This window comes from Grammomys surdaster, unplaced genomic scaffold, assembly GCF_004785775.1.
Source record: "Grammomys surdaster isolate TR1022 unplaced genomic scaffold, NIH_TR_1.0 235, whole genome shotgun sequence".
Taxonomy (NCBI): domain Eukaryota; kingdom Metazoa; phylum Chordata; class Mammalia; order Rodentia; family Muridae; genus Grammomys; species Grammomys surdaster.
In genome coordinates this window covers 1,716,287-1,729,071 of record NW_021604680.1, presented here as the reverse complement: position 1 = coordinate 1,729,071, position 12,785 = coordinate 1,716,287, and the positions used below count along the sequence as shown (strand labels likewise).

The window sequence follows — 12,785 nt, the reverse complement described above, 5'->3', positions numbered from 1 at the left end:
TACTTATCATTGTTTTCTTAAAAAAAAAAGACAGGGTGCTTTCTTCAAGGACTGGAGAGGCACAAAATACTAAAAGAAAACATTCCTAAGAATGCAGAATTTTCAGCACTAAAGGTGAGAAAATTACTAGGTTGTTAAAAAATTGTATAGTTTAAATTAGAAGAGAAAATGGAAATAATCAAGGTTTTAAACAGGATGACTAATGAGTTAACATTGGCATATTCATAAAATGCAACAATATAGGAGTAGAAGGAAACAAGTAGAGATTCATGTATCAGAGCAGTAAATTTCAATAATGATATTAAATAGATTTAAAAAGAGAAAAATATAGTTTAATACCATTTCTATACATATTATGGAGATAATAGGTACATAAGTGATAGATAGATAGATAGATAGATAGAGGTAGATAGATAAAAAGCCATATGTATATATAGTGGGGGAGTGGGTTCTGAAGTAGCCTTCCTGACCTGAAAGTCATTTATTGCTAGGATAACTTTGAACTTCTGGTCCATCTCCACAGTGATTATATTATGGGTATGCAGCACCGCCCCCACCCCCCATCTTTGGAGTACTAGGATTGAAACCAAAGCTTCCTGCATCCTATATTAGCATGTCACCTATTGTACTCTATTCCCACCCTCACTATTCCTAAATAGATGAAATATAATCAAATAAAAATCAAAGTAATACAATATAATATTTAAGGACATAAATGCTAATAAAATTCATAAAATTCATGTATGGAGATAATACATTAATAAAATCAACATTTTTCCTAGTAATGAACTGGTACAAATGTTTTAAAATAAAAACTTCGATTTTGAATTATGTCTGTAATATTTCATTCCTCTCAAAACTGCTCAAGTGGAGACTGGACAGAAGGCTCATTCCTTAACAGTGCTTGATGCTCTTATAACAGTTAGGTGTTTACTTCCCCCATCAGGAAGCTCACAACCATCTGTAACTCCAGATCCATGGTTTCTGAAACTCTTTCATGGCCTTTGTGAGTACAAGTACATCCATACAGGCACATATATACACATACATATAAAAATAATTTTAATAATTATAAAAAATGAAAAATCTAAATATTGCATATACTTGGAACATACAAAGTGAATAAGGGCCATGGATATATATGTTCAAGATCTTTCAAGTGTGATTAAGCTAGCCAGAAAAGGAACATTCAACTGGTGACTCTCAAAGGTGATGGACTGAGATGGCAGCATCTCTGGGCCTATCTTTAGAATGGTTGTAGGGGAAAAACAAGAGTTCCTCTACCACTTTCCTTTCTACAACCTCCTCCAAATAGGAGAGAAAAGACTGTGTTCCCCAGCATTGATATTTTGGGTGTCAAAGACCCTGAGTATGGTTATACCTTAACACCTTGTGTTAAGTTTTCTATAAACCAGAAAATTGTTGACATAATTGTTTCCAGTTAAAGTATACATAGAAGTGTGTTTGCTTACAGCTAATAGGATCTTCACCATTCTTTCTTTAAGATAATAATGCTCAGTTATCTCAATTTTCATGGAACTGTTTTTCAGCATTCCAGTGATAGGAGCTGAAGCTCCCAGATCACAAGGCTAAGGTCAGTGTTTATGCAAAGGCTGCTTGAAACTCATCTCAGTGTCCAGTAGAGGCAGAGTGAGAAGCTGAGATCAAAGGTCATTTGGAATCTCTGATTTTAAATTAATATGTGTGCTCACTAATGAGAGAGAGAGAGAGAGTTACTGGTTCCTTGTTTTGTTAACGTCTGACAGGTTTCTGGCAGCTTCCACTAAACACAAAATAAGTTGATCTATGGAAAAGCAAGTGAGTTCCCAGATGTATGCTAGAAGCTAAAGAACCAAGACCTGTAATGGAAAGCCCCAAGGAAGCAATCAAAACAGCTTTTCTGATTTAGATCTAAAGCTTTTACGAGCCAACCATGGGCTCACAACCCACCCCACAGCCACTTGTCTCTACTCATCCTCCAGCTCCTGCATTTTAAAAATTGCTTTTAAACATTTCTCTTCTATGCTAGGGAACCACCTTGTCTCATTTCTAATCTACATCACCAATCACTCTGCAGTACTTGTGTTATCAATGTGGCAACAGCAACCAAGGAGAGAAGGAGATGTGGAAGGTCAGAAAATCTGGGAGCTCTTATATTCCTAAATAGCTCAACCAGAAATCCCAATTAGAAAACCGTGCAGGTCAGTCATCCAACCTTGCAGAAGATATTGAATCACACAATTCAACCTTTCTTTGACTCTTCCTCATGAAGTGAAGAAAAAGTCATTAGGCATCAGGTTAGGTCGTTGCCAAGTTTTCAATGAGGAAAATCCTTTCTCTATGGCTTCTGTTTTTCAACACCTTAAAGGCATTCTTCGAAAACGAAAACCTGATTTAAATGCCTGTAATTTGAGAGGAAGTGAAAGAGAAGGGGTAAGTATTTAGGGATGCTTTTAGGGAGGCTGGGATGCTCTGAATGCATGGATTGAAAGGAGAGAGAGAGAGAGAGAGAGAGAGAGAGAGAGAGAGAGAGAGAGAGAGAGAGAGAGGAAATTTTTTTTCCCTTTGCCTCCCCAGCACGTAGATAAAGCATACCACAGCAGAACCTCTGCTGGGGACATCCTACCGACCAAGGACCCGCCCAGGCCACTTTTATGGACCAGTGTGGAACTGGCTCTGCCGGGGGCGGTGCTGCGCACACGTCTCCTATAAAGAGCTGTCCGCTACCCTTGTGCTGAATCCAGCTCTCATTCCCGAATGAGGTGCTTTTAGCTATTGGCAACGCGGAGCTCTAAGAGCTGCCCTGGAGTTTGGATGTGAACCTTAAAAAAAGAGAATTCGAAGGAAGACGAGGCAGGCGAGGAAGACAAGCACTGAAAGGGACAGTTGCAGGAACTATAAACCTCGATCGCAGCTCCCGTCTCAGTGGAAGCCCTGCTGTGTTTTCAGTGGAGGATCTGAGGATCAGGATGGAGTGAAGGAGAAGAGGAACTCAAGGGGGTGGGAGGGGGTCAGGCTGTGCACAGGAGAGGGAACACTGAAATAGAGAGAAAGGAAAAGAGAGAAAAGCCAACGCTCGTGCCTGTGAATTTGGAATTCTATTGGAAGAGATCGCTCACTCAGGGGAAATGGATTCTGTACCAAGACTGAACAGCGTTTTGACTTTAATGCTCTCTGGCTTGTGGCATTTAGGATTAACAGCGACAAACTGTGAGTACTTGGAGCTGGGAGCGGGAAGGTGAGGTGGGATAGGACACTCCCCAGTATAACTCTCCACTGTGGGCTGTATATGCTCTGGGTAAAAGAAAAGAGCAGCGTGAAAACCAGTGTGGTTCAACTATTCCAAGCATCCCAAAAGTTAGCAGAGCTCTAATGAGCTTGCTGTGCCAGATTGCCTGCCCTTCTTTTGAATCATAAAGTTCCCTTAATCATAAAGTTGCTGCTATCTTCATGGTTCTTAATCTCAGGCAGGAATACATGGGCCAGGAACAAGCCTCTAGGGGCAGAGCCACCGAGCGAGGTGTTAACAGCAGACTGCAGCTCCCACAGATTTGCAATGTGCCCGGAACACTTCTACCCTAACTTCCACCTTAAGCACCAAGCTCTCTACTACTGTAGGCATAAGGTTTCAGCTGGGAGCATTTTGTAACCAGTGAGTACCCATCTAAAGGGTTTGCGAGCTTGGGTCTTAGAATTGTAGCCCAAATGTAATTGCCCCAGGAAATCAATGGCTGTTCTATTACAGCAGGGTGCTTTAAAAAAAATTATACTCATCCTCAAAATGCTGGTGCCCATGAAGGAATGAGTATATACTCTGTTATCGACATTTTCACCCTAGCAAGCGTAGAACACTGAATTTAATAGGCAGGAATTCTTGACTCCGAGAAATCTGCCACCTGCACTATTTATTTAAAGAATCTAGTTTGTCAAACTTGAATAATTCACTAAAGCTGTGAGAGGTTCAAGCTCAATTGCTCAGCTGCTTCTGAAGAGGCAGAGGAAGGGAAGTTTTTCCTTCTCTGGGAACTCCTAAATGAGAAAGGATGCAATTAAGCCATCTGTGTTGTTTGCAAGGATGGCTTACTAACTGTCCCTCAAGTTTCTGGGTTTGTTCTCTCATCTTCTATTCCTACACTGAAACACAGAAATATACAGATTAGAACAATTCTATTTTACTTTTGTAATCTGTACTATCAGTATCAATTAAAAAAAAAAGGTGAGCTGATTTACTAGAGAAGAACCTTTTGCCTTATTGCTTAATCTTTACAGTATCTTGTTACAGAACTTGCATTCTAGAGGAAACACAAGTGAATAGATGTTCAAAGTACAATCAGTGTTTCTGTGATCCAAGGACTGGAAAGCTCACAACCCATAGGTGTAATAGTTTCTTATAGTTTTTGTTATAAAGAAAGGCCAAAGTGGCTACCCTCTCCATCAGGTTGGGATAAGCTAGTAAATTATGTTAAAGGATATATTGAGTCAAGTTTAATTCAGGTAAATTGATTTTTCTCTTCTGCCTTCTCCCCCTTCTTTTTGGCTCCCGTTTTCTCCTCTTCTTCTCCCCTTCTCTTTGAATATATTCCCATGGTGCCCCGAAGAAAGACCAAGAGCCTTAGGAAGTGAGCTTTGTTACTAAGCTAGTTTCTCAACCTTCAGGAACACTAGAGGTCAGTATTTTCCAATTGATTCAAAGGTGTGGCTCTGAACTGTGCTTTCTCTTTATCATATTCCATTATCTGAAAAGAAGGAATACTTTGAAGATCCAAAAGTTGGGTGTGAGAGAAGCTGATTAAATGAGTAGATTATACAGCATGAGTGAATATCTTAAGGTTCTTGAAAATTCCTTCTTGAAGCCATATTTTCCCTAAATTAATTTAACTATGGTCAATATATTTTAATAATGTACATAAAACTAAATGGCATGTGTTCAAGACTTCAGCCTATCATAGCCACAGCAGTTACAAAGCCAGCTCTGGGCATTTAAAAAGTGGTGGTAATGAACTTGAGAATTTCCTAAGTGACAGTTTCATCTCCCATTTCCAAGCAACGTGGCAATTTAGTGAGTGCTGCTTGCTAAGTATTCTAGAGGCAGTTTTATTAAGGAATAGCAGTGGGTGTTTATTGTACTGTAAAAACTGTACACATTCAGTAAACAATAGGCTTTCAGCAGATACTGATTCTGAAATCAATGCATATTAGTGTTCTTCGGCGCCTATAAGGTAGTGATCCTCAAGCAATCGTGAATATCTTCCAGATTCTCTAGGCTGACATGCACAATTTTTATTCATCAAGTGTAGTATTGGATTTGCTATGGATGTACTATGGGCTCACATTAATATACATACTTTGATGAGTTAGAAAATTCCTTTCCAAGAGTTTCCTTTTAATTTGATTTGTGAGATTGCTGTTTATGATTATTTTCCCTACATTTTAAGGAGTTTCCCATGTCATTAGTCATGAAAACCTTAAAGATAGATTGTTTGCCCAAGTTCTTCCATGATAGGAAGAGAGTTAAAGGTATTGATATATAGGTGTGGTATTTCTTAAAAAATAACTTCTTATTCTCTTCCCTCTTTTATAGTGACTTGCTGTTGTTGCTATTGTTGTGTAGTGTACACCTATTTGTATACATGTTTGATTCTCTCATACTCTAGCTCAAATATGGGCATTTACCTACATGGGGAAAATGAATGCTTATGCAGTTACAAATTTTATAAGTTTCTAATTAAGCACAATGAAAACAAAGTCAGGTTAAAAGTATTCCAGCTATAATTACAGATACTGCAAATCTATGGCGAGGGTGCAATTATCTACTAGTAATAAGAACCTCTGGAAATATCACCGTTTTAGATTATCAGGATATTAAAATGCTACAATGTTTCCTTTGGGTATATTCTGACAGGACTGGTTAATTTTGAATACATACATACATACATGAATACATGCATACATTACATACATACGTACATACACACATACATACACACACATATATATACATATATATATGTATATATTTCATTGTAAAAAATTTAAAAATATTATATATTCAACTCCTTTGACACAGGAAACTATGGTATGACTTGGGAATTTGATTAAATGAGGCCAGAAGTCAGCATCTAAGTGTTTTCTTCCCAGTGAAGTCTCAGACCAGAGGTCAAATACGTATTTAACTATTGCCTTTTCTAGCCTGCCAGTAAAATACAGGAAGCTATTGAGATCTGTTTCTACTCCAAGTTGAACAGCAGCTAAATATCCTACTAAGGGTATTCATCTAAAATTAGGCAACATAAATTTTTGTAATGACAGAAGTAAGGTGTCATAAAACAGGCAGATTGCATATGACACAGAGAGAAATGTTGTTAATTTCATTTTAAAAAAAACATATTACATGAAGTAATTTTAAATTTTAAAATAGCTTTAATTTCTCTGAAATAACTTAGAATAGTCACTAAGTACCTCTTTGAATTTATTGCTACCCATTATTAGAGTCTCAGAGACATGTTATTGTGATGAGAATATAAAACTCCATGTTCTAGACTTTTCTCCCATGCTGAATTTCACAAGATCCTTGAGAAGTTGATCATGATTGTAAAGAGATATCAGACCTTGAATTATCTGAAGGCTGTTAACAACCAAATGGAAGACTAATATAAGCAATGAATGTGCTGTTCTTGTTGAGCAGGAGAATGACTCTGCAGTGTTTTCTGTGGCATCTCCAGCTACCAGAAGTGAGTGACCTCTTTACTGGTCAGTTGGAAGAGTCTGGAAACTTTCTCCATTTTCAAACTAGCTCATTTTGACCTTTAATGTTTGACATGAAATCACTTTCCATTTCCTTCACATAAGCCCCATATTACATTGCAGCTATAAAATATAAATGAAGAACTAGAGCAGGGATTTCACTGTAAAGGAGCAGACATGGGAGAAGATTAATATCTACTGGAGCAGCTCTGCTCTCACCTGTATTCTACCTCTAAGGAATGTCCATCTTTCCAGCTATATATAGCCTTCCTTTTTCCTTCCCCATCTGTCCAACTGGCCTCAGTTTCTTTGAGTGAATCACTTTACTTTCTTGTACTGATTTATCATATAATGATAGGATTTGAAGCATCTCTAAATTTTGTAGTTTTGAGGTCTTTCAGTTGATAATCCAGTTTGTGACAAAATAAGACCTGTGGTTGATAATCACAACAGATAAGAAGATGGGGAGTGTGTGTAGTTACCTAATAAGGCAGAAGAAAATAGCATTTTACAATTTGGAGAAGTTGCATTGTACTAATTTGGAAACAATGAAGACTTTTTTACTTCCAAAAGAAACCATTTTATCCATTTAAGTACTTCCATAGTTGCCTAGTGACCTTACAAAAGTTGCTCACTTTCCCAAATAATCTTGGTTTTGCTGAATAAAGGCCTAGGTTTAGGTAGGAAGGCAATGCTTACTTATAATGGGTTCTCATTGTTAACCACAGATGCCTCTTACTGATTATTTCATATCTATGTTTTTGAAATCAATGCACTTCAAAACTTGGAAATATGTATACTCAGAGTAAGAATTTAATGAAATTTTAATTCCTACTAGTAAACATGCACCACCTCCCTCATCCCACACACTTATATTTTCCAAGGCTGCTCAGCAAGATAGATCAAGTGATCTAGTTCATATGAATGAATTCAAGATGTGTAGAATGTAAACATGTCCCCCAAATCACTAAATTAAGCAATGACAAAATTCTGGTTCTTGACCCAGGTGCATTTTTAAACACAAGTATCTTATTAACGAAGTATTTTCCAATGTATGTCACTATGTAATTTGTATAGTATATGCAGGAATTTGGCAAGGCTTCTCTAAGATCAGTATCATTAACGTAGCCTTGGAGAAGGGCATGAGCTAGAAGTTTTCCAAAAACCCAACACCTGAGTCACACTTGAAAAAAGAAAACGACAAAAATATTCAGACCAAGACTTGAAGTATGAGTGTAAAAATCATATTGTTCAAAGAAAAGCAAGTTTATATCTGGGATTGTTCACAGGTTGAGGATTTATTTTCTTTCATACTTTTTAGTTAAATGTTTGATAAGGGATGAAGAAACTTTGAGAAGCTATTTAGAATATCTTGTAGTGAATACACAAGTACAAGACAATTCTAGAAAGGGCTCTTCTGCTGACATTCTGTCCCATAAGTTTGTCAATATCAGACCATTATTCTGCTGAGATCACAGTTCACAGTACTATGAAGCCTCATCATATGTGACAAAGTACAAGCCTTGATCTGGCTTAGTATAATACTCCAAATATCATCCTCAATATCCCTCCTAACCAAATATAGAGGTTTACATTGTACAAACAATCCATACTGTGTCATGTCTCTTGGATTTATTTTTATGTGCTGCTTATTACTTGGCCTATAGTAGCATTTTCACTTAAATTTATTTTCCTCACAGTTTGCCAACTATACAGGCTGGCTCTCTCTCTCTCTCTCTCTCTCTCTCTCTCTCTCTCTCTCTCTCTCTTTCTGTGTGTGTGTGTGTGTGTGTGTGTGTGTGTGTGTAGTTTGGCATGTGCTGGGAATATTTGGGCAAGTAGCAGGGGAGAATGGAGATGTTAAGGATCAACGTACACTGCATATATGTATGAAATTGTCACAGAGTAAATGAAATATATTTTTTTAATTTTCTCAGTCTAGGTTAGATTGCCCCTACTTATCTCATTTTTGTAGCACTTTCTGTAATATTTGTTACTTCAACTAAGATGTTATATTTTATTATAACATTATATCTCTGTTGTACTTTATTTGAATAACTGTATACAATACTTAAAATAGTGAGCAAGCAGATAAATGAAGGAATGATCTAATGTTTTTTAGCAAAACATACCAATCTTAAACTGAGACTTTTATAATCTGTATTAGCTGACACTTGTTTTTTTTAATATAATCATTTATTTTTTTCAAATTGTAATTTATACTCATTCACACAGGGGTTATAAACACAGAAAGGCAGGATGGGGGAAGGGGATGACACTGGAGTGTGGGTGTTCAGGGGAATACAGATATCTTTCAGAACAGGGTATCGGCTGGGTAAGGGTTCAGGGGACAGCTCACTATGGCTCTGCCTATGATTCACTTGTCCTTATCTAAGTTGGTATTATTTGCCAAAGCTACTATTTACAAGGTCTATGACTACTCAGGCTGGTAAATTGTCACAAAAACAGCCTGTTTACAATAGCTTATAGCCATCTGTTTCAGTGTTTATCCACAGAGACCCAAGACTTGGTGTTAGTATACATGTATGACAGGCCTATTGCTGATTTTAGGCCTATGGCTGATTTTAGGCTTTCAGTGTATAAGCAGGGATGCCCCTGACATCTCCTCCCTTCTCTAAGTATAGACGGGTTGTGGCGAATCTAATCTTGCAAAGGCAGGGATAGAGGCCTGACCTCCAGTAATTGAAGGAGACCTTGTAGTGGCTCTGGTCCCCCTGTCGTTGTCCAGTGAGGCATGAGGGCCATACCCGTCCCGATGTCTTTTTCCTGGAGAGGGGATACTTTTGACATCAACCCCTATGCAGCCAGGCTTGTCCCTCAGTGAACCCAGAGAAATATTTTTAACTTTTATTGGTATTCCCTTGCAGTGCTTAGCCTCACAGCCTAAGCAAGAATTCAGGTCGCCTGTTTTTAAGACTTGTTTTTAAGACATGTTTTCTTTGTGTTATTATTTTAACAACTATTCATTGTAGAAGTCAACTGTAATATGAAACAAAAATTTAGACTGTCTTATGAAGTATGAGCTATGCAGTATGAATCTCCTACTGCATATTTCTCTGAATTCATTGCAGAGAAGCCCTAACTTGGGCACTAAGAAGCCACTTATGAACTGGGGAACAGAGAGGCTTTAGCCACCTGACTTTACTACATGTTTGAGTTAATTTGATTAACATCCTTTTTTCCTGATTGCAACCCCCACCTTCACCTCTTCTTCCAGTCCCTCCCTTAAAACTCCCTCTTCCTAGTTAGTATAGTTAGTACAGTAGTACCTCCACCCCTTCCCCTCAAGTGTACACTGAAACATGAAGTCCCAGCAGAACTAAGCATTATCCTTTCTTCCACTGAAGCCCAAACAAGTAGTTCACTAGGGTAAGGACATCCAATGGCAGGAAGCATAGTCAGACACTCCCCCCTTCAATTGCTAGGGGACCCACATGAAGACTAAGCTGTACATCTGCTACAAATCTGTAGGGGTATAGCACCTGCTTGCTCTTTGCTTGGTGGTGTCATCTCTGTGGATTCTCATGGACCCAGGTCAGTAGACTCTGTAGGACTTCTTTCAGTGTCCTTGACACCTCAGGCTCATTAAATTCTATTCCCTTCTCTTCCGCATGACACCTTGAGCTGTGCCTGATGTTTGGCTGTGGGTTTCTGCATCTATTTCTATCTGCTGTAGGAAGGATCTTCTCAGCAGACAGTTATATCTATGTTCCTGTATGCAAGCACAGTAGAGTCTCATTAATAGTGTTAGGAACTGGCTTTCCCACGTGGGATGATGGGACCCAAATTGAGGCAGTCATTTGATTATCTGTTCCTTTTGTGTCTTCTCTATCTTCATCTCGGTGTATCTTGTAGGCAGTACAAACTTGGGTTTGAAGGATGGGTTGATGTCTCCCTCCCTCCACTGGAAGTCATGTGTGGCTACAGGAGATGACCCCTTCAGTCTCTATATTCTCCACTGGTAGGGAATCTTAGATAGGGTTACCCCATAGATTCCTTGTATCCTTCCCAGTCTCAGATCTCCAACTACTCCCAGAGATATCCCCCAGTGATTTCCATTCACACTCTCAGCCCTTTCCTGCACTCCTAACTTTCATTATGCAATGTTAGTGAACACTTCCTCTATAATTTGAAAAATATGTGGCCCCATTGCTATAAGAAATTTCATTTACTGTGTTAAGTTTGACATACAGAGTATTTGAATCCTATTAAATGGAATTTAGTGTTATATTATGCAAAAGATTTTCATTTAATGGCAAATCCACTTCACCACTCTTAACAATTTTTTTGAGACATCCATGTCATCTTCTTAGATATGAACAGAAAGGTGTAAATGTCCAGAGTTGGTGTATGTTACTCATTTGAAGAACTTGCCAATGAACTTAGTCTTAAATATTGTTTTTCTTTAAGTTGAGTTTCTTACATAGTTAAAGAAGTGAAGATTAACTATTAAGATACACTACATAACCTTCAGGAATTGTGAAAAACTTGGCAACCAGGAAATAACTATTTATTCATGTCGGTGTTAAATGTTACAACACAGATATGCATGGGCGCAATGGCAGACAAAGAGCATCCTCTATTGTGTGGAGCATCCAAATGTCCTCTTAAGGAATGTACAACTTGAAGCTGAGGCTTGACCAAACTCAGCAGACTAAAAGAGGGGTACATTGTATATTTGATGGAGAAGAAAGTAAAGAAGTTGCTTAGTATGGAAACTTTCTCTTTTTAAGTTGAAAACATGAAGTTTCATTCAAAAGCTTTAATTTAAAAAATGTCATTAATTTTATGTACATTTTTCTTCTTGCATATACACATATCCATGTGCACTACTCTGTATGTCTGGTGCTGGCCGAAACCAGACAAGGGTATTTCAAACCGTAGTAAATAGTTAAAGAAAATTGTCAGCCATTATTTGGCCCATAGGAACTTACAGTCAAATTATCACAGTAAGATTTTAAATTTCCCCTTTTTAACTTTTGTGCATGTATGTGCATGTACATGTATGTTTGTGCATGTGGATGCTAAAGATCAGACTGTGTGTTATCTTTAAGAACATTTTATACCTTCCTTGAGATACACTCTTTCATTGATCTAGAGATTACCAGTTATTCTAGGCAGGCATGAGACTAGTCCTAGGCATCTTCCAGCACTGGGATCATACATACATGTCTCGACATGCAGATAAATTATTTTAATAGATCTGTGGGGGCAGTGGGTATGAATGTGTGTTGCTGTGTGTGGTTTGCTGGCCTGGTAGCTGAATGCTCTTGAAGTTTATGAATGCCACATTGTGTGTACGACATAAACAACTTTGTGGAGCTGATTCACTCCTTCCACATTTATGTAGATTTCATGTATAAAACCATGCTTGCATGGTTAGCACTTTTATAGAGTAAGTCGTCTTCGGAATGTTATACATGGATTTTTTTTTTTGTGGTTTCTAAGTGTCAAATTTAGGTTTTAAATCTTTCATGTTAAGAACTCTACCACCTATGTTATCTCCCCAGAACCTCCTCTGTCTCTCTCTCTCTTTTTTTTTTTAAGGATTAATGAGACTTCGAATGAAATAAAACAAAATGATGTTAAAAAAAAACTAGATGAAATAATTACAGCAGCTCAGTTAGCACATACTAAGGAACTAAAGAAGGACATTTGGAAGTTCAGCTCACACTGGATCTCAAAGAGAATAATGACCAAGCAAATTTGAAGCACATGAACATATGAGCTACTAAGCATACCAAAGCAGATTTGCAGCTAAAACGTACTCTGTAAATAGTCTCATTGCTTGTGACAAATGAGAGCAATATATGCTCAAAAGGTATTCTATGCTCTGAAATGAAGTTCTTTTCTGGGAATTCAGAGTGTCCATTTTCTAAATAGAGTATATTTCATACAAACATGACACCATATCGCACACGCTGCTTGTATCCATCACTCTGATGCAATCTTCTAGTCTATAAATTATATCAGTTTGTGTCAGCAAAATGAGAACTCATCATTAAGAAATGTATAATTAA

The 12,785-nt window shown here is 37.8% G+C and overlaps 1 protein-coding gene across 3 annotated transcripts in view; it reads left to right on the top strand.

Moving 5' to 3' along the window:
- Window positions 1–3,128: 3,128 nt before the first annotated feature.
- Window positions 3,129–12,785, top strand: part of LOC114626443 (contactin-associated protein like 5-1) — an 867,232-nt gene continuing 857,575 nt past the window's right edge. For all 3 annotated transcript variants that reach the window (XM_028773852.1, XM_028773850.1, XM_028773851.1), the window contains exon 1: window positions 3,129–3,210. In XM_028773852.1, the coding sequence (XP_028629685.1) occupies window positions 3,129–3,210 (82 nt within the window). The remainder of the gene's footprint in view (window positions 3,211–12,785) is intronic.